The following is a 26,013-nucleotide window of genomic DNA, read 5'->3' as shown; positions in this document are numbered from 1 at the left end:
AACCTCTGCCACATTATGCAGCTAAAAAATGCAAAAGTGTAACTGCAGATGGGCTGAAGCCAAACACACAGATGGGAGTGCATCCTTGAGGGTGTGTGGAGAAGCAGCCCAATTATCAGGAACACAGTATAACTTCAGAGACAGGTGTATCCTGTGACAGATGAACAAATCACAACATATGGAGGCAGTAACCATGATGCACCAGTTGTCAAGTGCTTTAGGATTCAAAGGTGAAAAAAAGCACTCCAGAAACTTAAACTGCATTCAGGATGATAACAATGTCATTTTTAATGCTACATATAAACATGCTGTGAGGGAATATGGAACTAAAACTCTTGGCTAGAGTGTAAGGCTGTAAACATCCTCATGTAAAGAGTCCTGCCTGTAAGTCTTCACTGTCAGAGAGCTTAAATGCTTGCAAAATTGTAGCAGCAGTTAGAAGGTGTTTGAGGGACAGCTTAAAGGAATTACTTTATCACATTGCCTGCACTTGGGAAGGAAAATTGTCCTGGAGGAGTGGAGAGCTCTGGGTGGGAGGAGGTCCTTGAATGGCAATAATCACTGCAGTGCTGTCTTCTGCTGCTGGGAACCCTGCTCTGAGCTGTGACCTATTTTACATCCCCACTAAAAGTGAAAAAGGAAGACAAAATGAAACAGAAGATATGAGAAGGCTTATGAGTGTGCTCATGATGTGAGTCAAGATGCCCCAATATATTGATAATGTATGCTGCAGCATGCAGGGATACAAGTGGGACAGGGTCCACCTACCTGCCCAGGCAAGGTCAGCTGGCCAAAATCAGCTTCCCTCCACCCCAGGCTTTTGTTCACCCATTGCAGCATCCTCTTGATGAGAGCTGGAGGTGCATTAGAAGTGCTGGCAGCCCAGATGGAAGGTGGCCATCCTGAGGCCAAGACTGTTCCCAGACCTGTGGAGATATCATACTATAGCTGGCTTTCTTTTCCTTAGCCTGATTTTACATCAATTCTCCAGACCGCTTTGGGCACAGCTTTACATTGATGCTGAGTCACAAAAATTCCAGTTGTTCCCTGAAAGCGAGTGAGATCTTTACCATCTTGTTAGTCCCAATGAACAACAGCCAAGTACAGCTGGGGAGTTACTTCATTTTTTATTAATACCAACTGTGTCTTTTCCTGGTGCCCCACAGCTGTTGTCAGGTTTGTCAGCTGGCCCTGGTCCCTTGGTGATCCTGACAAATCCCTCTTGGCCACAAGCCTCTCCCTGGGAGGTGCAGCCCTCAGGGAACAGCTGGGCTTCTGTCCTGGGGTGGCAGCACTAATTTCATATTGATTGATCCTTATACTTTCTGTAAATGAGCTCAAAGTGGCCTGCATATGTTTGCAGGACAGCTGCTCACAAGGGAAGCTCCAAGCTTTCAACACCACTGCTGTCAAAATAGGAGGAAGAATAGAAGTGTGATGCTCTGCACTGGCAGTGGGGGAGGGAAGATCATTGACTCCATGCCTGTTGCAGGATGTCACTGTTAAAGAGATACACTGAAAATGAATTGCCATCCTGCCACCACCTCTCAGGTGTTTTGCTGCTGTAGGCAAGGCTTTATCAGCCCAGAGCCATCTCCATAGCCTCGGGACAGTGGTGAGCAGTGAGATCTGTCAAGCTTTGGGGCAACAGTGAGGTCCTGCCTGCCCTACAGATCTCAGGACAGGACCCTGTGAAGGCATTTGACATATTTCAGCCCCCTGGGTGAGGTGGAGCTGTGGTGGTTTTCTGCTGTGGCAGTGTTTGGTATAGCTGGGATCAGTCAGTAAGCTTTTCCCCACAGCAAGATCTTGTGGGATAAGATACTCCATCAGCATCTTCCCCTGCAAACTCCAGGGACCCATTTGGGAAGCATGACCACAGCACACCCATTTCTTCTCTGTGGGAGAGCCCCTTGACACCCACCTACCAGAAGCCATGGAGAAGTGAGTAGGGCACAGCACTGCTGATCCCCTTCAGCTCGCAGGGTCCTGTAAGCAATTCCTACCTGCATGAGGAGCAAATGGATGCTGTACCACCTTGCCAGTGTCCTCAAGGAAAACCTCTCATCAAAATGACTATGAGGAGCACAGTTTTTTATTGCTTTTATTGGAGAACAGGGCACATGAGTGAAATGATATTTCTTCATCCAAATGTCTGGTTTCTTTCTCCCTCTGCAAAATGAAGTGAATTTATTATTGATTTTACCGTCAGAACTTGTTTTCTTATTTCATGCAAGTATTTAAAGAACTTAAAATTCTCAAACTTTTGGGTCTCTAAGTCTTTGACCTTCCATGCCCGAACAAATCCATTAAAATAACAAGGAATCTTCATGTTTATTCGATATCAGTGACTCACTCCGATGCATTTTTGTTTATGTAAAGCACCATAAATATTATGGATTAGGATGCTGTCACAGTGTGACTTGGGTTTGTCAGTTTTAATATATTTAGTTTCCTTTAGAGATAGGATTCAGGAGCAGAGGCAAGGCAGGCTTAAAACTTAAAAGGGTATAAGAAGAAATTTATTAATAACACAAAAAGAATTCAGAATAAGATTTCTAGATTATTCCCTCCTCCCCCTCCCTTCATTCCACACTTCTTTGGTGCCTCCCCGATCTCCCTGCTCGGCCACGCCACGTGGAGAGGAGAGCTGAGCCGAGCGGGGCCGGGGCCACACGGAGGCGGGGGCCACCAGGCCAGGGCCAAGTCCGAGCCGTGGCCCCGCCGAGCCAAGCCGGGGCCGGGCCAGGGGTTTCCCGCAGAGCCGGTGCTGGGCCGGGCCCCCCGCCGAGCCAGGGCCGGGGTGCCGGGACGGAGGCCGGGCCGGGGTCCGGGGCCCTGGCCAGAGGCCACCGCACCTCCAGGGAGGCCGGAAGCCGAAAGAGCGGCCCCCTCCCCACCAATGTGATTTATGAAAACGAAACAACTCTCTCATTGGCCACCTGGGATGCCGACCACCAAATCTGCCCTCCGACTGGTCCCCGCATCCCAGAGGGGAAGCTCCCAGAGAGGGAACAGCCCCTGCGTTCCTCCCGGCAGCTCCGCCCCCCACCCTTCCACGTGGAACCAGCACAGATGTCCAGCAGGCAATGGGAATATGTGTAGGTTAGCAGGCAGCATATGACTGGGAGACTTTTTTCTACTTTTTAAAAATGTGTGTCATCTTTTCTTCACAAACGACAGATTTCTTCATGTAAAGAAATAGAAAAAAGGACACCTCTCTGCTTCTACAAGATATCCTCTAATGTGCTTTATGACAAAGCTCTCATTGCACTTAAAGTGCAGGAAATTTTCTGACTGGTGCTTTTAATCAATTAACTTATCTATATCACCTTGAAAGGAAGAAGGTATTTCCCCTTGCACTATGCGCCCATCACATCTCCTCCGAGGGCTCGTGCTGACTTTCTTGAAGCAAGGTTCATTTAGACTCATTCTGAAACTATCATGGTCAGAATGTAGCAGATGGAATTGTTAGGCTGTAGCCTGTCCTGAACTCGTGGTGTGATAGTCCTTTGCACAGGATGAGCCAGACCATTTGTGCCAGTCTGTGTGGAAAGTGGTTTCGTATAGAAACACTGGTTGGCTCAGAGCTTTTTCCCACCAGAGCTGAGCCCCAGCCTTGAGAAAGCAGAGGTGAAGTGGGCAAGAACAGGCAGGGAAAGGGAGGGTGAATACCCTTCCAGCACAATCGAGAATGCCCCTCAACTTCCAGGCAAGCAAGCAAAGGGAGAAAAATTACTGCAAAAAAATATCTTATTCTATTTTCTAGATTAAATAGAAGTACTTGCCTGTGGAGGCAGAGGAAGGGCCTAAGGAAGGAGTATCCCTGTCTGAAATTGATTTATCGATTTTCCTTTCCCAGTCATAAACCATGAGTTTCAGCCGCTCACTGCTGAAGACATTTGTGAGAGCTGAGTGGAAAATAAGGGAGACAAAATCCAAGAGAAGCATTAAACCAGTAAGAGATGGACAGTGATCTCATCCCTCTCAGAGTGCTCCACAGGGACAAACTGGAAGGGACAAGCATGCAGCCTCATCAGGGAGAGATTAATTATGGAGAGCTGGTAGGTGCTGCAGACCAACTGGCACAACTGAAACAGTAAAACCATAACTTCAATTGAGGGACAGACTGGGTGCTCTAAGACCACTTTTTCATCTGATTTCTGTGAGTAAATCAAGTGTTATAACCGAGCACTGCAGGCTGCCAAGGTGTGAGCCCTTCTGCAAGGGTCTGGCAGTCTGAGGAGCATGTGCTGGATGGCACTGGCCCTTTGCTCTGAAAAGAGTGTCATGAAGAGCTCCCAACAGTGTCCTCTTTGACCATGAGGACATTGTTTGCTGGGAGCTGGCCCTGATTCCTTGCCAATGCCCAAATACCTCTTGCAGGGATTGTGCTCTGCAGCCCCAACACCTCCTGCTCTGTGCAAGCAGGGAACCTCTGTTAACATACATGGTCTTAGTGGGCTTAGAATCAGCTACTTAAAAACCTGACTACATATAAATTTCAACTTCCTCTTTTGGGCTTTTTATAGGAAATGCTATGAAGTTCTGCTTAACTTCTTTTTTCCACAGGAATATATTTAAAAACTGTTCTTTAAAAAAGACTAGCTGTGAAAACTTGTCTCAAGTGCTGGCACTCCTCTGGGACTACCATCCTGCAGCTCTGCTAGTTCTCTTGCTCCAAGGGTGGTGACTTAAGTTGTGAACCCACAGTGAATGGCAGAAGGAGCACAGTGCACTGAAGATCCCAGCCCTCAAACAGCTGTGGGAGAGAAGCCAAGACAAAGCCTTCAATGATGGGATTTGCTGCTTTCTCCTCTGCGAGGGATTTTGTGGGATGAGAACAATTCCAAATAGTCAAGCCTTTTGCAGTCATCCCTATCAGTGAGCTCTCAAACTTTTCTTTGAGTGCTAGTGCCCCTGCGGCAGGTGTGGGGATCAGCACATGTCCTGTGCCATAAGCACAGCTGCAAGGCCACCAGGCAGGCAACAAACCAGCACACAACCACCCTTCTTTCTGCTTTGCCCTGCCATCTCCTTTGCTGCATTCTGTAAAATGAAGATTACCCTCAGTTGTAAGCATTAATATTGTTGGTCAAGAATTTCACATTTGTTGGTTTGTTGGTGGTTCTGTGTTTGGTTGTTAAAATCAGAAGAAAATCAAAACCCACAGGGCAAATTACATTTCAGGCCAATTTACCGCATTGAGCTTGTATGTCCTCTAATAAATTATTTAGATCTCACATGGTGGATATATGGTACAAACAAATGAGAACATGGTCCTCAGACAGAAGGTAAGTGATTAAGGCCCTTGGCTAAACCTTTTCAGCTTTCACTCTGCCTTGTTCACTAGCCAGTTGTTTTTCAGCTCAGAATAGATTTGCTCGAGTCTTGTTTTGTCTGACAGTGCTGAGGTAGATCAAATGCTCACATGTAAGAGCAGCCCTCTAAACCTCACACCACTCACTCAGCAGAAGCTGAGACGTCAGATTGTGGAAGGAGCAGCCTCTTTCTTAGAAACCCTACTGAGATAGAAACAGAGCTGTTCCTCTTTCTTTCAGATGTGACTCTGGAATTCCCAAAGTCAAAAATTCAGGAGCAAGACAAAAACACTGATAGCATGTGTTACACAAAGGAATGTGCTGGCAGCCAACCAATGCTAGTGCAAATTCTTTCTTTCTTTTGGTATCGAACTGTTTCACTTATGAAGGGCAGATGAAAATTGTTCTAGATTGATGTTGGTTCTTGTCTGATGGTAGTTGTGTTTCTCTGATACAGCCTTCTCTCTAGTGCCCACAAAGCTTTGGAGGACATGTAAACTTCTAATCATCCAATCACTCCCTCATCAAGAAAATAATAATTTGAGGAGGCCCCAAAATAAATGTAATAGTTTGGATGCAATAGCCTGGATGCATAGAGCCTTTCCATAGTGTGATTGAGGAGCCTAAGCTGAGTGCCAGGAATCAGTACCTATTGAAATACGTACTTCATCTCAGCCATCAGAGTGCAGTCCTTCACCCTTAAATTGATCCACATTCTCTTGTAAATTTGGCAGCATGTACGGCTGTAGACTAAATATTGGCAGATATTATTGGCTCTGACCAGCTGAAATAAATCTCTCCTCACCACGGCCCAGCCACTCTGGATTGCTGTCTCCTTGAGTGTCCCTGCTGGCCTCAAGCCACTGCAGGGGCTCACAGGGGCTCTCTTAGCCTGCTTCCAACACCCTCAGCAGACACAGGGACAGTCCTGTATCAAAGGAGGAGGCAGTCTTGTGACTGGTAAATGGCAAAAAGGAAACTACCGAGGATGAACAGCTGTGTATAACCCACCATGCTCTGCTGTGGGGTTGGGGTGGGCAATGGAGAGAGGCACAAGTCCCTGCCCTGTGGATGGGGACTATGAGGGGCCAAGCACCCTCTGCACCAGGGTGTATGAGCTGCTGAGGCCCTGAGAGATAGTAGCTGCTGCTGGTGACTGATCTGACCAGGGTTTGTCACTGCTGGGCTTCCAGTGACGCCAGTGTGCTGCATCCCCTTCCCCTGGGGAAAGGAGGTGTACAGCAGATTGCAGGCAAATACCAGGAAAATGAAGAGAGGATATTTGACTCAGAGATAAGAGACTCCTGCTGAAAGGTGTGCCAGAACCAAAACGCCTGCTTTGCCTATGCCATGGAACAGAGCAAGTCCTGTGTATTGACAATGGCAAAACTGTTCCAGTCCACTTGCAGGCACGCTGCAAGTAGCTTAAAAACCCTGTGCACTGTCACTCAACACTGCAGCATAAGAAAAAGGGTTTTGGAGCCAACATTTGTGGGTACAGGCATGTATAGGGGAAAGTTTTAGACTGGGGATACAGTGATGGGACTGGATATGTTAAATGTGAGTGATGTGCAAAAGATGGTCCTTCAACCCCACCCACACAGGTAACTGTGTCATATCAGCAGCTGGTGCCACTTTTTCCATAGAAAGTGGAGGAGAGAAAAAGGAGCCTAAAGAGCTGAAGTGTGTACAGATGCAGTTTGATGGTACAATGAAGCTGATGTTAAGAGCAAGCACCCAGGGAAGAGTTGGTCCCATCTCCTCCCACCCTTCTACACGCTCCCTGGTGCTGGCCTGCCTGTGTCCAGCCAAGACTGGGTGCAGGGGCACTGGGCTGGCTCCCATTGACTCCCCATTTCCCAGTGTTGGATGAAATGGTGTCTGCTGGTTTTGCTCTCTCAAATGACTGGTGTCAGGCATAGAACATCCCTGGCACAAGGCAATAGGTGAGCTCACCAGGCAGACTCCCTGTCATCCCATGCCACTGCCACTCTGCCATGGCACCGGATTTCAAGAGGGCTTGAGTACTTAAATATCTACGAAGATCTGAGTGTGCAAATGTTGATTCACCTGCACTGCTGGGTCAGGCTGCTGTCCCTCAGTGCCTCTGCCTCCCCTGTACTCCAGACTCAGCAGTGGATTGGCAGCACAGGCCGGTATTCACTTTGGTCCCTGTAGCTCCATGAGGCTGAAAGCACATTAATATTTGGGGCACTCCACAGTGGCAGCCAAGGCTGTTGACTTGTTTGAGCTCATGATATCACTAAAGGGCAGTTCCTCTGTCCATTCCACCCCCTCCCCTTTTCTGCATGTTTTTATAGTCTCTGTGTAACCCCCTCAAGAAAAATCTTGTTTTTCAGCTGGCCAGAGGCTGCCTGGCTGCATGGGCCCCACCACGGGCCTGGGGGAGGTGCTGAGGGCCACCCTGAAGGAGATGGAGCTGGGGGCCCACCCTTCCCAGGGGCAGTGCAGATTTGGGCAGCTATCTGGCATTGTTTCCCCTCAGCCTTGTTCTCACGGCTGCTCAGCTATGATAGCCAGTGTTTACTCTCAAAGACTCAGCCCTTCTCTCCTCTCCCATCATGAGCCACTCTGACTGGGCACCTCTCAATCTCCAGTCTTGCAGAGCCAGCCCGAAAGATAAACCTGATCAAATTCTGTATCCAAAGGGAAACAGGTTAGCAGGCAGCTTCTCAGAGACAGACCCAAACCAACAGAGCCACAGCCCCTCACAACACACAGCCAGCCTTTGCCTCCTAAATGTACACACCATGGCTTTTCCACAAAGCACAGCAGCAGTTTTCTCTCACCAGCTGCCCAGGTTGCGTTAAACACAACCTACACACTCCTTTAGAATCATGAAAATCAAAATGCTTGGATATGAAATCAGGTACTGACTGGGCTGTCCTGCCTCAGGGTGTTGTAGCAACCAGCAGGTAGCCCCGAGCTTCCACTTTTCCCCAGCTGACAGCTAGGGTAGGCAGACAATTGCTCCCCCATCCCCTCCCTCCTCAGCTTGCTCAGATACAAGGATTTCTATCTAATTTCCATCAGCAAGAGCCAGGTGTATTTAAGCTTCAAGGTTAGTAGCTTGGGGAGGGGAAAAGGGTTGTGTAGTAAAGTTGGTGAGGATGGCACCTTACTGCCTTAGTAGCCTGCTTCTCTGGGAGGTGAAGGAACAGCTCTTGTCTCATGCCTTCTGAAGCATATCTCTTTAGCTGTTTAGGAGTGAGAGCGTGTTAGGAGATGGGACCTTTCTGTCCTGATTTGTCTGTGGGGAGTACATTGAGCCTAAGTGGGACTTGAGTAGCAGGTGACAGAGGTTTGGGCTCCTTTTGGTAGTATACATGAGGTACTGCTGGTCTGTGTTCTAGTGTTGTATCTAGCAAGTCTAAAAGTTCCTTCTCCATTAAACATTTTTCTTTTGTTTCTATTTCCTGTGTATGTTTCTCCTTTTCCCTGGCTTCCACAAAATTATGCTTGTCTAAGATGTGTCAGTAATCTGTTATCTCTAGCTACTAGAGAACAAATCTAATAGGTCAAGCTGAGCAAGACTTAGTTTTCTTTGTGCAGTACACTTTGCACCTTGTCTCTGCTTCCTGTTTATTCCTGATGTAATGCCCCAGTCTGTAAGCCCCTCCTGTAAACAGGCTTGCTCAGCCTTGCAAGAGCTTTCTCCATGATATTTTGTTCTCTGTATATGAAGAATAATTTGCTTTCAAAATAGGCTGAGGTACTGCCAGGCTGAACAGACCCACTTCTTAAATAAATTTTTGGGTGAATTTTGACAGACTGTGAAAAGCTGGCTGCGCTGCAAAAAAAAAACCTAAAAAAATTTGTTTGGAGAACAAAAAAAAGAATGCTTTTTCCTGACATAATGATTGTTGATTTTTTTTATTGCTCATTTTTACTATCACCATGCCTGTGGGAACTCAGGATCAGCAAAATCTATAGTATCTTAAACTGTGCCAGTAAGGACACTTGCATCTTATTGAAAACAGCCTGCACTCAGTTATTTTGTCTTAAAATTGATTGGTTGTCTGTCTTTAAACTGACAGATCCACTATTTGCAAAATAAGTATGACTTTTACCTCAAGCAAAAGCTACCACCCAGATTTACATCATTGTGACAAAGTCCTCTTGCAAAGCATTCTTGGGTAAGATTCAGGTTGGAAGGTTGTAGTAATGGTTGTTCAGATGTTTCTTTCAATTCATTTGACTCAAATGAAGGTAGATAAAGCAGCCAGTGTCTGTGCAGTTGTTAGAGGTCTCTGGACAGTATGTGAGCCCCTGCAGCTTTCCCAGGTTTCCACTGGAGCTGAGGCAGCTGCAGCCTTAGCTTTGTCTGCTCCCTGACCTGGCTGGTTTGGCCATGACATATCCAAGAGTTTTTATGGAGTTTGGCAAGGGTGAAGGTTCTACTGTCTTATTTTGGCTTTTCTTTGTGGGACAGAGATCGGGACTGATTTCTTCTGGCCTTCAGAGTAGGTGTTGGTGACAAATATAACCAACACAGAAGTGCTTATACTGTTGATGAACAAAAACAGCTGCTGAAAAAAAAAAAAAAAAAAAAAAGGAAAGTATATTATTTTGCACCCAGAAACAGGGATGTGGCTTTATAGAGTGATGCTGCATCTGATGCTGTCAGAACTTCATTTAAGGCTTTATGGGACCTGTACCTTCAGTCACAAGGGTCAGAAAACATCAGTGCTTGCAAGGTTTGCTTTAGGTTGACAGTGCCTGTGTAAATAATTGTCCTTTTGTAAGATGGTGAAGTTTTCTGTTTAATTTTTAGCACTACAACTGCCTTAGGGTTTGTTCTAGGCTTTCAGAAGTACCTGGCAGCTCAATAACAGCCTTGTAATAGCACTGAAAACCATAGGAGGGAAGCTGCACAGGATATCTGGAGCCCTGGGCTTTGCAAAAGGCACTTGTTTCCAGGTATGTGCAGTTCTTGGTATTTTTGGTTTAGAAAGGAAAATGTGTTCTCTCCTCTATGGATGAGGTAGTGATGTATTGGATCATTTTGATTGCATCACATTGGCAGGGTGAGGGGAAGGGAGAATATTCATCTTGACCTCCCAGGGACAACCCTCTGCCTGTTTTCCTATCTCCAATGGAAGTTGATAGCAAGTACATAAAGTAAAAATCACAATTTGGCTAGCTTATCAAAACAGCTATAAAACCTGAAAGAAAATAAGCATGGAGCACAAGTCATATGAGGAGCAGCTAAAGGAACTCACGTTGTTCAGCCTGGAGAAGAGAGGCCTGAGGGAGGACCTTATTACTCTAGAACTACCTGAAATAAGGTTGTGGCCAGGTGGTGTTTGGGCTCTTCTCCTAGGTAATAATCAACAGGACAAGAGAAAACAGCCTCAGGCTGTTTCAGGGGAGGTTTCATTTGGACATTAGGAAAAATTTCTTCACTGAAAAGCATTGGAACAGGCTGCCCAGGGAATTGGCGGACTCACCATCCCTGGAATTCTTGAAAAAACATGCAGATGTGGTGTTTAGGGAGGTGGTTTAGTAATGGGCTTTGGCAGTGCTGAGTTGATGACTGGATTCAATGAGCTGAGGGGTCTTTTCAAACCCTGATGATTCTGTGTGTGGGCTGGTTGCTGCGGTAGGTGTTTGGCACTAAAGGCTGTGCTTGTGCCCCTTGCAGGCCTGGCGGAAGCGCTGGTTTGTGCTGCGTAGGGGCCGCATGAGTGGGAATCCGGACGTGCTGGAATACTACAGGAACAACCACTCCAAAAAGCCCATCCGCATCATAGACCTCAATGAATGTGAAGTGCTGAAGCACTCAGGGCCCAACTTCATCAAGAAGGAATTTCAGAACAACTTTGTGTTCATCGTGAGAACCACCTACCGCACCTTCTACCTGGTAGCCAAGACTGAGGAGGAGATGCAGATCTGGGTGCACAATATCAGCCAGATCTGTAACTTTGGACATCTAGAAGATGGCACAGGTAGGATCATGTTCATCTTGGAGGCTGGGAGAATGCCATGGGATGACAGGAGTCATGGACCTTGCTGTCAGGCTGGGCAGGTGGAAGAGGACTGTAGTTCCTTGTACTGGTTTGAAAGGCAGGTGCCTGCTAAGAAAGGCAGGAGACTCTTTGAAATACAGAGTGTAAACTCCCTCCCTCCAAATTGTTATAATTTTGAAATTAAGGGGCTCTCAGGCAAAGATATGGGAAATAGGAATAACAGTTCTTTACCAGGAAAATTAAAATAGAAATACAGTATTACAAAAAACTGACATAGTCAGAATACAACCTGACACCCCATCAGTCAGGGTGTTGGTAGCAGTCCAATTAAATTGTGGCTGCAGTGCTCCAGCAGAGGCAGATGTGGTTCTTTTGAAGCAGTGCTCCTGTAGAAGGGTGCAGTTTTCCTCTGAAAATCCAGTGATGATGTGGAAACTTCCAGTTTTCCTCTGGAATCCAGTGATGATATGGTAACGTCCAGTTTTCCTCTGGAATCCAGTGGAAAAAGGCTGCTTTTGTGTTCCAAATCTCAGGTTTTTTATCTAGGCAGGATAAAAACCTACCTCCCCCTGGTGGGAGCATCTCCCAATGGGATGATGTAATTTTATCAGTCATACAGTGAGACTCAATGGCCCATTAACAGAAGATATCTTCCTGGAGGCAGGATGGGTTGTGGAAAAGCTGCCCCACCCGGTTTTAACAGATTGCCCATTAGCAGAGGACATCTCCCACGGAGATGAGGATCACTGCCCCACCTGGTTTTAACAGATGATGATAGAACACAAACTTTTGGTCATATCCTGTATTGCAACCTAAGACTTTCCTGTATCCTTCCTGGTTGGAAATACTCAACTGTTTGGTCTCCCTGTGATGAAGCAATTCCTGCTTGAGCAAACAGCAGGTCCTTAATAAGAAAAGGTGCTGTTTATGTGAAAAGCTGACTATTCTCTTCTGGGGCCATTTACTTCATTACATGTCATGTATTTATTTAGTTAAATTTAATGTAAGACACCTGCTCCAGGAAAATATCCTGCACAACTCCCATTTTCTCAGGCTTTGTGGGATGTGGAGTGTGCACAGACTTGGGTGTATATGCATGTACATAAATCAATGACAGAAATAATATGCTGCCTTAGTCTGTTAATAAGAGAAAATAAATAAAAGGCAAAGGATAGTAGTGTTACAAGTGTGTGTATAGACTTGAGATGGTCCTGCCACTGAAGCATAAAGGCAGCTCTTTCGCCAGGCCCTACACCTGTATATACTCCTCAGAGTGAATTTCTTGAAAATCTGCCAAGAATTAACCACCCCAAGATGGATGTAGCTAGTAATTAAAATGGGGACCTGTACCATCATTAACTTACCTTTTAAATGAGACAATCAGGCCCAGATAACAGCAATCTGTCTTTCCCTTGACAATTCCAAGGGGCAGATACAGCAGCAATTTGAGCATTTCAGAGGAAGTGAGTCAGAACAAAGCCTTTCAATGTGATAAAAGGCAGTGCAAGAGTACAAAAGGGAGGCCATGGAGGGACATGAGCCCTAGAGCAGTAATGTGTTTTGGGGTATCGTAGTGTGGCCAGGCAGTTTATCCTTCCACTGTCTTTGTGCTGCTACACACAGAGTTCTGCTGGGGTCTGCAAGTGTTGCATGGCCACACCATTACCAAGCAACTTGATAGGAAACGAAAGGCTATGGGACAGGTTTTATTTTAATCTATCACTGTTCCTGGCATTGCTTAGCTGCCTTTTGAGTAGTGCCTTCTGAGGGAAATGGTAGTGGTAAGAACACTGTAGTGGTCCAGTTACAAATGTGATGTCTGTTATTTTCCCATTCTCTTCAGAAACTACCAGAAAACTTGCTGACAGATTGTGTCAGTACAAGCTGCCCATGAATACAAATTTCAAAGTAGGTCTGGTAGGCATTGGAGTTTACTGCTCTTTGGAGCTTGGATGGAATTAAGGATATTCAGTAACCACCTTCCTACTGTTCTGCCCTTGTTGAAGCTGAGTTGTTGCTCTTGGATTGTTATTTCTGGTGGAGGATTATTTTAGATATAGTTTTACCAATTACTCTGAAATTAAGATAAACACTTCTATGCAAAAGAGAAAAATACTTTTTGCCTCTAAAATGTGTAGGCAGCCTTCTCCTGGCACTGTGTGAGGATGTTCACAGGGGATGTGATCTCTGGCAGAGGAGCTAAGACAGTGGTTGTCCCAGACAAATCCATTTATAGTGGTAAATGCCTTGTCTGTTTTGCTGGTGCAGGGCACTATTGCTTGTAAGACTTGCACAATATGGACAATACTTGGAGTACTGCGTGTTGGTGTTTCTCTCCCAGCAAAGATTGCCTGTGTGGGCACTGATGGATGAGAAATGACAGCTCTTGCAGCAGCAGTTGGGAAAGCTGACACTCCAGCTTTCCAAGGTGGATATTACCTCCCAAGAAGTTCAGCAGTGCTGATCATTTGCCTTGGTTCAGTACCAAGTCTGGCACCTGAACTTGCAGCCCTCATCATGGGAGATGTGAGCTAATCCTCCAGACATGCACTTACTGTGTCTCTAAAGCCAAATAGCTCCTAAGAGCTTCTATTTATCCTGCAGCTCCTGCCAGTGAGCTCAGGTCTGGGGTGTATCCAGGTCAGGCTGCCAAGCACATCCAGATCCTCTGATTTAAATCTGCATAGGTCCAGAAGTTGCACATCACATTTCAAACACTTGCTAATTACTACAGCTTTTCAGGATTTCCTAAATTCTCAAAGAGCCGGTAGGGTTCAACTAATTACCCTTAAAATTAACATTAGAAGAGAAAAGCCCTGTTAAATGCCACATGCTTTTTTAACTTGAATGCTGCTGGTTTAAAAAAATACTAGTCCCTGCTATGAATCATATCACTCTTAATCTGTACATCACTGAAAATTTGCTGTGACAGAGGCCAAAACACAATCTGTTGCTTTCTCTGCTTAGTGCCCCAAATGTAGCCATAGGTTTATGCAGTGACTCAGCTTTAAGCACTGTCCTGTGGTTCCCACTTAGTCCCTTCCAGCAGCAAAGAAGCTGGATGGACAGCCAGGTCCACACACCAGAGGTGTCGGCAGCCAGATGTGAAGTTATGAAAGCCATGGCTCCTGTGAGCACAGCCCTGTAGTCAACAAGAAAGGGGACAGCTGAGAGGCAGAGATGACACGGCAGCTTCAGGCAGATGTCAGGAAGCACCTGGGAGGGCGGCTGTCAGGAAGGACTTGCCAGCAGCACTCATACACTGCTGCCACAAGAAAGTGCTGCTGGCTGTGCTGGAAATGACTGGGGAGCTGGCACCTTTGGGGACTCAGCTGGAGGAGAGAGGAAGAGGCCTTGCTCCTGGTTTTCCTGCTCTATCTAAACAAAATCCTGCTTCCATCTTTGGTGAAATATCCCAAAGAGCCATCATTCCCTAGCCCCATGGGACCCGTGGACACACAGGGGATTGAGAGGATGCTTGGCCCAAGTGTCTGGAGAAGGGGAGGGGATGAAATGAAGTGGCTGTGAGACATCAGGGACACAGTTTATTCCATGTGCAAGCTGAAGCCATGACTAATCGACACAGTCCAATGTAACAGCTTTTCACTGGAGAAAATAGTGGGAAGGTTGTTTAATCATTTTCATTAGGAAGCCTTACTTGGTATGTCAATGCACCATTGGGGGTGGTTGATGTAAGAATACCCCTATTCTGCCATGTCCCAGCTCTGCTGTTGCACCATAACAATTCTTGGGGAGGGGGTTGGGGTCTGTAGCAGAAGGGAAAAGCCCTCTGTTTCTCCAAGCAATGGTCCTTCATTAATGGGAGAAGTCACTGTGGAAGATGCTGCGCAGTCTCTGTGGTGACTTTCTCCATAATTGCAGGGCAGAAATGTTTTGTGTTAATACTCACCAAAGCAGTTATTTTGGCAGCTGAAGCCTCCTGCTGTCTCTCTGGCAAAGAGGATGGCAGGCACCAAACCTACTCTCTGCCTTCTTACTGTTGAAAGTACCCATGCATAATTTATTCTGCTCAGCTGCTGTTGTGATAGTTTTAATGCACATTATTTTGTTACCAGCAGAGCTGGCAGGGACAGGAACAGTCTGTGAGGAGCTGGTTGCAGGTCCCTGAGCCCCTGAAGGTCAGAAAAGGGCAGGTCTGCGCTGCCCCCATCCCTCCCTCCTGCTCACAACTGTTGCCATGTGGTCTGCAGCTCATAGCCTTTCCTGATGGGATAATCCGTGGCTAAACCCTCTGAGCACCAGACGGAGTTCAGGCCTGTTCATTCTCTGTGTTAATAACCCAGAATATCATTAATTTCTTATGCATTGTGGCAGTTCTAGTTATTGGTTTGTTGGGATTTTTTTTTTTTAATGTAGTCAGATGGTAAAGTGAACGTGCTTTTCTGAGATCCCTAGGGAGCTAGCCCAGTGTATATTTGATCATTGTCAACTTGCAAGACAGCTCTGAGTCCAAGATTTAAAAGCAGAATTACTGTCTGAGCCAGCATGATGAACAAAAGTTATTTTTCAGATGGGAAGGCTGCGGCCCTCAGCTCTGCTTTGCAAATGCGAAACCCTATAAAAGCCATTCCTTCCAGATGATCCCTGATGAAACCCTGCTGCTATAACCACCTGCTCAAAATTAAAGCAAATCCTTTGCTTGCATTTGAATTTAAGCATGTTCTTATATGCTTTGCTGACCTGAGGCCTACCACTGCCGAGATCTCTGAAGCTAATTGGAGAAAGCAGCAGGGAGTCTATACTGGTAGATGGGAAGGAAAGAGGCAGCTCCCTCCCAGGCTGAAAGGGATGAGATGAAGGATAGTGCAGGAGTGGGGTGGCAGCAGGGGGTGGGTAGATCAGCTGTTTTATTCTTCTGCTGCTATCAGTTGGAAGGGACCTGCAAGGATCATCAAGGCCTGGCCCTGTACAGGGTGGCCCCAAAAATTGCACCCTGTGCTTGAAAGGGTTTAGTTTGTGTTTAGTGATGTTGCTGTCTAACCACTCAAGTTTTGGCAGCCCTCTTCATCCCTCCTGGTCTGCTTGTGCATTTACCCACACCCCCCAGGACTGAGAAGTGACTGCAGCAACCTGGTACAGTGCCAAGCCTTGTGGCTCTGTTGGGGTTGGGACTAGATTGCACCTGCTGGAGGGTCTCAGGACCACATCACACAGTGCAGGACCTGGGCCACAGGATGCATGTAGCAGGTCAGAGGTTGGTTCCCAGCACTTCCATCAAGTTCTGGATACCAGCATTAGAGAAATCTGCTATCTTGCTGCACTTTGAAGGCATGTTAATTCTCAGTGAGGTTTTATCAGCAGTTGCTGGTTTCTTGTGTTTGTTTTGCTGTGGGGTTTTTCATTTTGGAGAAGGGTTTTGCAGCTTTGACTCAGGCAGTATCTGAGCCAGAGAGATGGGCATCTCCTTCTAAGCCCTGCAGGTGTCAGGGACCCAGTGATCACTGCCCCATCCCCAGAGAGCTCTGGTGAGGGAACTGCCATGCAGCAACCTGAAACTTCATTAGAAAAATATTCCCTTACTGAGGACTTGTGCTCTTGGTGCCACTGTTTGAGCTTGCTGCCAGGAGCAGATGCTTTTGGAGAGCTACTCTGTAAAGATATCCTTCCCATTCCACAGCTGCCCATTGTGGGATGTCTGGCTTGCACTTGACTTTTTGAGTTGAAATGTCCCAAAAGCTTTATTTTGTTTGACTCTGTGTGGCTCAGCCATCACTCCTTCTTCCCTTCTGTCCAGCTATCCAGCTGGGACAGAGTTTGGGAGAAGAACAGAACCAGACTTCTCTGCTGCCTGGTAGTGCTCAGGCCAGATGGTCTGAGTGTCACAGCTACACGCTGCCACTGAAGGGTGGCCTTGTGGTGTGAGCAGGCAGCCAGCTGTGGTGCAGCCCCACTGCCTGCAGCCCAGAGCCCCTCCTATCCCACTCCCATCCCACTCTGGGTTGGGGACATTGAAGTGTTATGCCCAGAGAAGGTGTCACTGAGCTGAGGCTCCCCATGCCTTGTGGCCTCCAGAAAAGTAGTGACACTTTTCTCAGCAAAGCCAAGAGCCCTCCAGCTGGGCAGTAGCAGCCACATCACTGCTCTTGTCATTTGGTGTCCAGCTGAGAGAGGCATAAAAATCTTGCAGACAAGTTCAGAGCTTGTCTGGCTACTCCATGAGCTGGAAAGCTGTTTTGTCTTCTGAGATCTAGAAAGTGGCAAGAAATCAATTCCTTTCCTTGTCACCATTAATTTGAGTTTTGGAGATGAATAATTAATTATTTGCATTAGATACTTTAAACATACTTGATAAAACAGGCTGCTGTGCTTTAGGTCTTCCTTCAGCAGAGTCTGTTCTTCATTGCTGGCTGCAGGATGGATGCCTTGGTCCTGCAGGAGAGGGGGACACAAGAGCAAGGGTGTAGCCTGGAGGACTTTCACAGCCTGGGCAGGGGGAATAAAATCAGGCTTCCCTCTACCCAGAACCAGTGTTTGCCTTGACTCACTGCTGCTCTGGTGTAAAACATCCCTGGTGCAAGAGCAAGGTGGTGACAGCCAGGACAATCAGAGGCCTCAGCCGTGCCATCCATTGCCATTGCAGGTTCTGTGGAGAGCCTGTCTCACACGACCTCGTCCCCACAGCCCTCGCCGGCTGCCTCCACCCACACCTCCCGCATCGCCGACCCCTCCTTCTCAGTCGATCACACAGCTGCTGATGCTGTCGCCGAGGAGACCCCCAGCGAGTCTGAGTCAGTCTTCCTCCCTGACTACCTGTTCCTGTCCAACTGTGAGTCAGGCAAGCTCAGCCACAGCAGGTGAGTCTAGGGTCTGCCAGATGTGTCAGACTGGGGCTCCCTCTGCCTGTCCAGGCATGAAACTGGGCACACATAGTCCCAGCGAGCTCTGCCACTCAGGGCTAGCTCCCAAACACAACAGGGGACCACCACCCTAATCCAATTTACAGGGCACTGATCTGTGCTATTTTCATAGCACAGGTCAGTGGCTGAGCATCATATGTTGGTCCTGTCCCTCTCCGAGGTGGGTGGCTGAGCATCTGACACACAACCTCCCTCCAGACACCTGCTGTTGCCCAAGGTGCTTTGCAAAGTGCCCCAACCTCCAGTCCACCTCAGAGGGAAGGGACAGATCTTGTCCCAAACTGTGTGGTTGGGTTTTTTTGTTTTCTATGTTCTTACAGCCAGGAGAAAAGGAAAGCTCAGGTACTGACCTCTGTCTCCTTGCAGGTGTGACAGCTGGTCAAATTCCGACAGATCTCTGGAGCAAACATCATCAGACGAGGTTTTTGTTGACTCCTTGCAATCCCAGCCCTCCTTGTACCTTGTACAGCCAACCAGTGCTGGCTCTGTGCACCAGGTTGGAGCGCCAGTGACAAATCCCAGCATTGTCTCCAGGAACATAGACATTGGTAGGCCATCCAGTGACGTTTCCTCCTCTTCTCCACTGCTGGGGATGCCACTAACACCAACATTTCAGATTGACAAGAGCCAAAATCCACTGCCCTATGGTGTAATGCAGCTGGATGTGCTGTCCAACACTCCCCCACCACGGCCACCCAAGCCAACCCACTTTTCAGACAGGAGAGGAGATGAGGTGGCCCTCCAGAATGGGCACACAGAGATCTGCCAGGCTCAGGGTGCTCTGGTGCCCAGAAGGATCTCATTGTCCAGCTTGGACAACATGAGGAACTGGAAAGGTGAGTGTACTTCCAATAGCCAGCAAAGCAGCACCAGTGGGAGGGGTGGAGCTGCCTGCACACAGTTTTGACTTCCTGTTGTGCTTCTCTGTCCTCCCCTCTGAAATCTTGCACTACACAGTGTAACACAAAATGCTGCTTTCAAATGAATTAGCAAGCAGGATTTCAGCCTGCCCCTTTGGTTCAGTTCCTGCAGTGTAGAAGCCTCTCAGTATGTGTACAGATGGGCAGCAATTTGGCTCTGATCCCTTCAAGGTGCCTCATGACTTGCTAATTTTCTCCCTCCCTCTTCAGAAGAGAAAGCAGTAGAAAACCCAAAATGAGGAGTCAGCCATTGAATTGGGCAATGCCAAAATCTTTATACAGGTCAAAGTGTGGGCTTTTATGTGGGAAATGCCTCTGGAGCTGTGCTGCTTTGCTACACCCAGTCCACTACAAGAGCTGTGTGTCTTTTTACAGCTTAGAGTAAAGACCAGGAAGTCAGGGAGACACTGGGGGTAGGATGTAATCCTGGTTGAACTAGGGGCTCTGCATGTCCTTGAACAAATTCCACTCTGTCCTTGCACTTCTGTCAGGGCAGTCTGAAAACCTGCTGATACAGAGCAAGGCAAGGCTGCAAAGCAAATTCCACTCTGAGCTGAGGTGGCTTTTCCACTTGCTCCTGAAATGCCATCATCACAAATAAGAGCAACAGTTAAAACCCAGAACATCATGGTGTCAGAAAAAAGCATAAGCAGTATGAGAGCTTTGATATGTGGAGCCACAGAACAGAGGAAGGCAGCTGGAATACCTGGCTAGAATCATCAAGTATATTGTAGCGATGTGAAAACCTTAATTTTTGGTGAAGAAAAAAAGTGTAGATTTTTAAGGATAAGCATCCTTTAGACTCCTACAGTTTGAATGACCAGACAATGTGTGGGGCTGTTAGATATTGCTCTTAAAGTTCAGAAGCTAAAGCAAGGAGCTCTCTGCTCAGACTGTTTATCAGTGTACAGACAATTCTTGGAAGGCTTCTGGAGAAACACCCATCAGTGGAATTGCTATTCTTAATTATCAGCTACATTTGGTTGCTCCCTGAGAGGTGCTGCTCTTGCTTCTGCACGTGTGGCTCCAATGCAGCTGGTTCATGATCCTACAACTTAATTTGCACCAAAATGTCGCTAAGATGATTAAGTGGCCAAATGTCATGTTGTGCTGCTGTGCTGCAGGGTTGTCTCTGCCTGATGGGGGCAGCAATGAATTAAGTGCTGCTAATTTTTCCTACTCTGAGTGTAGCTGAAACCATTTGAAGGGTTAAATCCTGAATTAAAATATGTTTAACAGGAAAGATCAGAAAAATCAACAGGGAGAAAGCAGCAGTTCCTCACCAGCTTCCCCAGTGACTGCACTCAAGTTGTAAACTTAATGTTCTGCCCTTGCTAACCTGCAAAAGGTGCACAGATGTAATTAGCCCAGGGCAAAAGCAGCATGAGCTGGTGGAAGTGCCATGAAGGAGGATGAACTGTAAGGCACCTGTATCCTGGCATCTGCCACAGCATTGTGCCTTAATGTCTTTTTGCCATTAAAAAAATGTAGCTGTCCCAGGACAGTGACTGTGTCTATCCAAATATGTATCTGCACTAACAGAATTGCTTTGCTCTTGTTTACCAAAAATGCCTCGAGTTGCAGTACTGACATCTCCACCATAAGAGTGGGTAATGGATTAACATGGTTGCAGGGATTTCAGGCATTCCTACAGAGAAGCCATTTTTTGCACAGAAAATCCTTTTTCAGAAAAGGATGGTGGTTGTAAGCATCTCTCACAGCTGATCTTCTTTGTGCTAAATGCTGGATTTTAGCGGGTTTTGGCTTTTGCTTGGAAAATAAAATTGACCTATACTAAGACAAAGGCCCACCTGCACAAGGAGACATGGAGACTTGTGGTTGTGTCTCTGGCTGTTCCTCCCCCATCGCCTTGAGCCTCTTGCACCACATCAGCACTTTTGGATGACAAAGCAAAGAATTTTTCTGCTGCCATTTAGTTCTCCCATGCACCACTTTCTGTACAATAACATATAATAAGTGCTTTGCCAGCACCTTAAAAGGCTCCTAAATAAATTTCCAAGAAATAATATTATCTGTAATAGTCCCTTTACATATAATTTACCCAGTTTGACAGACGGGAAAACAGAGAACAACTAGAGAAGGAATTGCATTTAAATTCTTGCTTGTTTGCTCCCACACCAGTCTTTTTTCCCCAATTGCTTATGTTACAGGAAGTGTAAGTTATAGCTGGATTAGACATGAACAGGTTCCTTGGTATCATCATACTTAAAACAGATGTAATCACTCTTGAAGTGCTGCTGAGTTTGATCTGGTTTTATGTGTCATTGTATTTCTTTATCATTATAAAACTCTAATTATTTTAGAGCCATATGTTTTACTCCAGAATTATCTCTTTAAGGTTGTACTGCCTTATCCCATTTTTAATCACTTTTTTTTTCCTTGCAGCAGACATGGAAGGCAGTTCCCTAAGAAGTCGAGATAAGAGGCTTAGCTTGAATTTGGTAAGTACTCTGTTTGCACAAATTTAAAATACTGGCACATAAACTTCAGAGTGAATCATTTCACATCCTGATATTTAATCACTCCCTTCCTCTGTTCAGCAGAAGAATTTTAAAAATTGAAAAAGTGCTTGGCTTTGAGGAACTTCTGTGCTGGCTGCTTTGTGGCCTCAGGCAGCCTTTGAGAGAAGAGGGAGGGTGAGGCCTCAATACTAAGCACCCTGTTTTTAAAGAAGATGAAGCTGGGTCTGTTATGAAAAAGGTTACCTGCAGCCTTAAGAATTAAACTATTGACCAAGAGCTCAGCCAGAGCAAATGGCTTATTCCTTGGAAAAAGGGTCTAAAGAAGCCTATCACTTCGTGGTGCTGAGTGATATCTCTTCTTTAGGACATTGTAAGATGTCTGCTCTCAAAGTGTCTGTGCTTGAAGGCTCTATCAGTCCACAGCTTCCTGCCTCAGCCTTTGACAGACACAGTTCTAAACAGCACCATCTCACACCACATAGACAGTCTTCTGCCTGATACTGAATGCTGTCTTCTGTGGGAGAGCCTTTGCTGGTGGTGGGCAACTTATATTTTTCTCCTTTTTGAAAGCTTGCAAGGGTTGTAATCATTCCTTCTCATCACTCAGCCAGCACTAACCTGCATGAAGTGATTTTCTAATACTAATTCTCAGTGATCTGAAGTGAATGGTAGACCTGTGTCAGCTCTCTTAGCTTCCACATTTGCCGAAGTCTAGTTCATAAGTGTTCCCCTTTCAGACTTTTTTGTCTGTTTTGAGGGTCCTCTCTCATTTTATAGGTCAGAATTACTTCTGTGAGAGGTAAGTGCAGCCTCACTGAAGTTGGAGAGTTTAACCAATCAATTTGGTTCTAGTTTCCACCAGTGACTCGCAAAGCTCAGAGTGAACTGCTCCAGAACGGGAGTGTTCATCTGAACTCATGTGTTTGTCTCTTGTCGCTCCATCTTGCTCCTCTCTGGAAGGCCCCCATCAGGACAATCCTGGCCTGGGCTCAGTCCAGGTGTGTTCCCACCTCACAGCAGCTCCTGTCTTGGAGGTGGCTGGTTGTGCATAAATTGAGCCGTTTCCCTTTCTGCTTCTCCTTTGCTTGTGCAGCCGTGCCGATTCTCCCCGCTGTACTCGACGGCTGCGGACAGCACGGAGGACAGCTACGTGCCCATGCGCCCCAGCACCTCTCCCTCCGCGCCCGGCTCCGACTGTTCCCCCGATGGCTACATCCCCATGAGCCCTGGCTCAGCCACCTTCACCTTCCCTGTCGTCAGCACTGAAAAACTCACCAGCCCATTGCCTGAGCTTCCCTCTGATGTGGAGCCCCCCCCAGTGAACCGAGATCTCAAGCCTCGTAGGAAGTGTGAGCCCAGACGTAAAGTGGAAAGCCTGGGGGTCCTGATGGTGGGGACATGGGTGACCTTCTTTGATAGTGTCCTTGGCATGTTTTAAAACAATTCTCCCTCTGGAGGATGGGTTGAAAAGCTGTGTGAGTGACTTACACAGTAACCTAGGATGTGCTTGTAGGGTGGTTGGTGAGTGGAGGAAGGGCTTCCATGGCTGATTTTGCAGTCAAAGCCCAAGCGGCTCCATAAGCACAGTGCCTGGCTTTTCACTGTGACAAATAGCCAAAGGGACATAGCCTGGGAGAGACAGCAGACTTAGTCTTGCTACTCAGAAGGACATGTACTCCTGTCTTACCAGCTTTCTGACCTGCCAGGAATAGGACACACAAACTCAAGTACTCAAACTTGATGTGTTGGCAGTTGGTTAAACCTCTGTTGGATAGGCAGGGCTGTCTTAGCTTAGTTAAGAATTTTCTGCAGATGTTTCTGCTGATGGTAGTTTTCTACTCCTGGTTTTCGTGGCATGTCCAAAATCTGGGCTGAGCTTCTAGAGAATATACTGGGGACAAAATTAAACTTTAAAGAGGATAAATTACCTAAATCTAGCCTAAAATAATGCTCTTAGGGCTGCAGAGCCACAGGGTTACTCGGAAATTGGTTCAGGCAGTGCTACTGTAAAGTGGAGGCAGACATTTAGACCATTGCCATGAAGAAAAGCAAACTTATAGCCTTTCTTAAAGGGTTTTGAAAATGATGGACACACACATATGGAGTGGTGACAGGAATGATCCTGATCCTTATATATAGGACTTTTTGTTTAGAACAGAATCCAGAACCTGTAGGCTGAACCAACCTCGCCAAGGTAGCATATACAGAGCATATTTGGGGTAAGCTTATGTATCTTGTGTGGCTTTTGGTCTCTTTATGCCCACTATGTTTATTCTGTTATTTTAGGGTGACTGGGGGACTTTGCTTTCGGGCACTGACCAAAGAGGTCATTTGTTACTGATTTCTGTCTTAGTTATGTTCTGTGAAATACTCTGTTAGTTTCTTCTGTTAATACAAAACTGCATTTTTCTAAACAGTCTGTACTTTTCCTTGAAAACATAGTTCCTTTTGTATTTACTTACAGCACGACCACCTCCTCTGGACTTGAGGAACCTCTCCACAATCCGAGAGCATGCTGCTGTGACCAGGATGTGGACTGTGCCTTAGTAAGTAAACAAGAAACCTGCCATTCCAATCTTCTGAGCATTAGCATGAAATAGAGTTAAAAATAACTTACGGCATTCCACAAGAGAGATTCCTGGCAAAGTCCACAAACAAAAGTTCCCCAAGGTTCCTTTCAGTATCTGCCAGGCTTTGCTGTCTCTAAAAAGCATGGGGCTCCCTTTGACAATAGGTGGCTCCAGAGAATTCAGTGTCATGATATGAAGGTTCCTTTTAAACAGCCTGGAGCTCATCTGCACTCTGGTGTGGCTGCTATGATGGCTAAAAACTTGGCATGCCTAAACTATGATAGAGCCATTTTTGCTCCTGGAAATTAATATAGCAAAGAAGAACCAGTTCAGATGAAGAGCTGCCTGGATTGTAGAATGGGTGTAGAATTCTGCACTGCCACACAGCTATCCAGACTTGAACTTTTGGCATAACCTTTTGTCACTAGAAATTAGCTCTTGGTAAAATAAATGCTTTTGATCCCAAAGCCCAGGTAATATGAAGAGATGACACCGCTGGGCTCCAAAGGGCAGCAGAAGACTCATCTTCAGGGAACTTGTGAGCAGGGGAGAACTCCAGCCTGCAGGCAGGGAGAGTCTTGGCATAAAAAAAGAAAAAGCAGCTGTGCTGAGGAGTGCATGCAAAAGCCAGAAATTCCCATCAACCTCCTCTGCACACCCCGGGCACTCCAGAAAATGTGGGGTTCTGCTGGCATGAGTGCCAGACAGGGCATTTCCACTCTCCCACTTCAGGTTGTCATGTGAAGGGCAAGAGAGTCACAAGATGAGCAGTTTCTCAGTTGTAGAGCTCTATCTCACATCCAGCCCAAGGCTGGTTAAGCCCCTTGGCACTGCCTGTTAGGGAAAGCCAATACCCTGTCTTCCAAGCATCCCTGCCAGAGCACTGAGGTTAATCAGTGCTGACACAGTGCAGACTCTTGAAGGATAACGAGCTTAGGGTGAGTTTGCATGTTTTACACTAACAAAAATAAAGAAACTAATACAGCAAAAGGAATTATGGTGTTCATGCTGCACAGAGAGGCCATCTAATTTCCTATTAACCAAGCAAATTGTGCTTGCCTGTGGTAATTTATTCACCATGCACTTCAGAGAGTTGTGTTCATGGGGGAGATTTCCTTGTGCAAGGGCTGAGTCACAGCCATCTCCACAGCATGAGTGGCAGGTGTTGACACTGTGTGCAAAGCCAGACTAAGTTCCTTTGCATGTACCCTCAGCAGCTGATTAATTCATATCAGTCTCCAAAATGTGGATACCTGCACAGCCAAGTAACTGTCCCAATTATTACCGAAATGAGTGATAGCTCTGTGCCCCTTGATAGATAATTGCTTCAATATTTTATGCTTTCTATTGTACCAGATAGCAAACTTTCATAAATCCCAGAGAAAAGAATCAACAAAATCAGTCAGCAATATAGCAGACTATTTCTAGAACTAAGGAGTGGCTTTGAGCATCCTTTCCATAAAGGCCACAGCCTTAATGTGAGTTTTTTCACCATATGGACTGTGTCAGGCTTTGGCTTCATTTCAGTGCATCTGTAAGATGCTTCCTTAACCTCTCCTGTGTTTTTCTTCATAGCAATCGAATGAGCTTTATCTCACCAGAAAGAGACGGTATTAATTCAGCGAGAATATTTGCCAATTCAGTTTCCGGAGAAGAGGAAGAAAGTTACATTCATATGGTAATGTCATTTTCACACAGCCATCCTTTGCTTTATTCTTCTCTGTCACATTGATGGAGAATGCAGAAGTTTGTTTTCTAAGAAAAAACGTTGAGGAGGTTTGTCCTCTGCCTTCTGGTTTGGGTTTTTTTTTTTTTTTTCAAATGATGGAATGGTTTTAAACCAAAGACACT

General features: G+C 46.3%; 1 protein-coding gene across 7 annotated transcripts in view; it reads left to right on the top strand.

Moving 5' to 3' along the window:
* Window positions 1–26,013, top strand: part of GAB3 (GRB2 associated binding protein 3) — an 81,140-nt gene that overhangs the window by 34,651 nt on the left and 20,476 nt on the right. For 5 of the 7 annotated variants that reach the window (XR_008840532.1, XR_008840533.1, XR_008840530.1 and 2 more), the window contains exons 2-8: window positions 10,987–11,290; window positions 17,913–18,126; window positions 18,556–19,025; window positions 21,516–21,571; window positions 22,686–22,941; window positions 24,057–24,138; window positions 25,738–25,840. Coding sequence is in view for 3 of the 7 variants with exons in the window: in XM_056491652.1 (XP_056347627.1) it covers window positions 10,987–11,290; window positions 17,913–18,126; window positions 18,556–19,025; window positions 21,516–21,571; window positions 22,686–22,941; window positions 24,057–24,138; window positions 25,738–25,840 (1,485 nt within the window). In the remaining 4 variants the exon portion in view is untranslated. The remainder of the gene's footprint in view (window positions 1–10,986; window positions 11,291–17,912; window positions 18,127–18,555; window positions 19,026–21,515; window positions 21,572–22,685; window positions 22,942–24,056; window positions 24,139–25,737; window positions 25,841–26,013) is intronic. The other 2 variants (XM_056491654.1, XM_056491653.1) reach the window with 1 other exon arrangement.

The sequence above is a fragment of the Oenanthe melanoleuca genome, chromosome 4A, assembly GCF_029582105.1.
Source record: "Oenanthe melanoleuca isolate GR-GAL-2019-014 chromosome 4A, OMel1.0, whole genome shotgun sequence".
NCBI lineage: Eukaryota > Metazoa > Chordata > Aves > Passeriformes > Muscicapidae > Oenanthe > Oenanthe melanoleuca.
The sequence above is the reverse complement of the archived record's forward strand: the minus strand, read 5'-3'. Positions and strand labels throughout refer to the sequence as shown.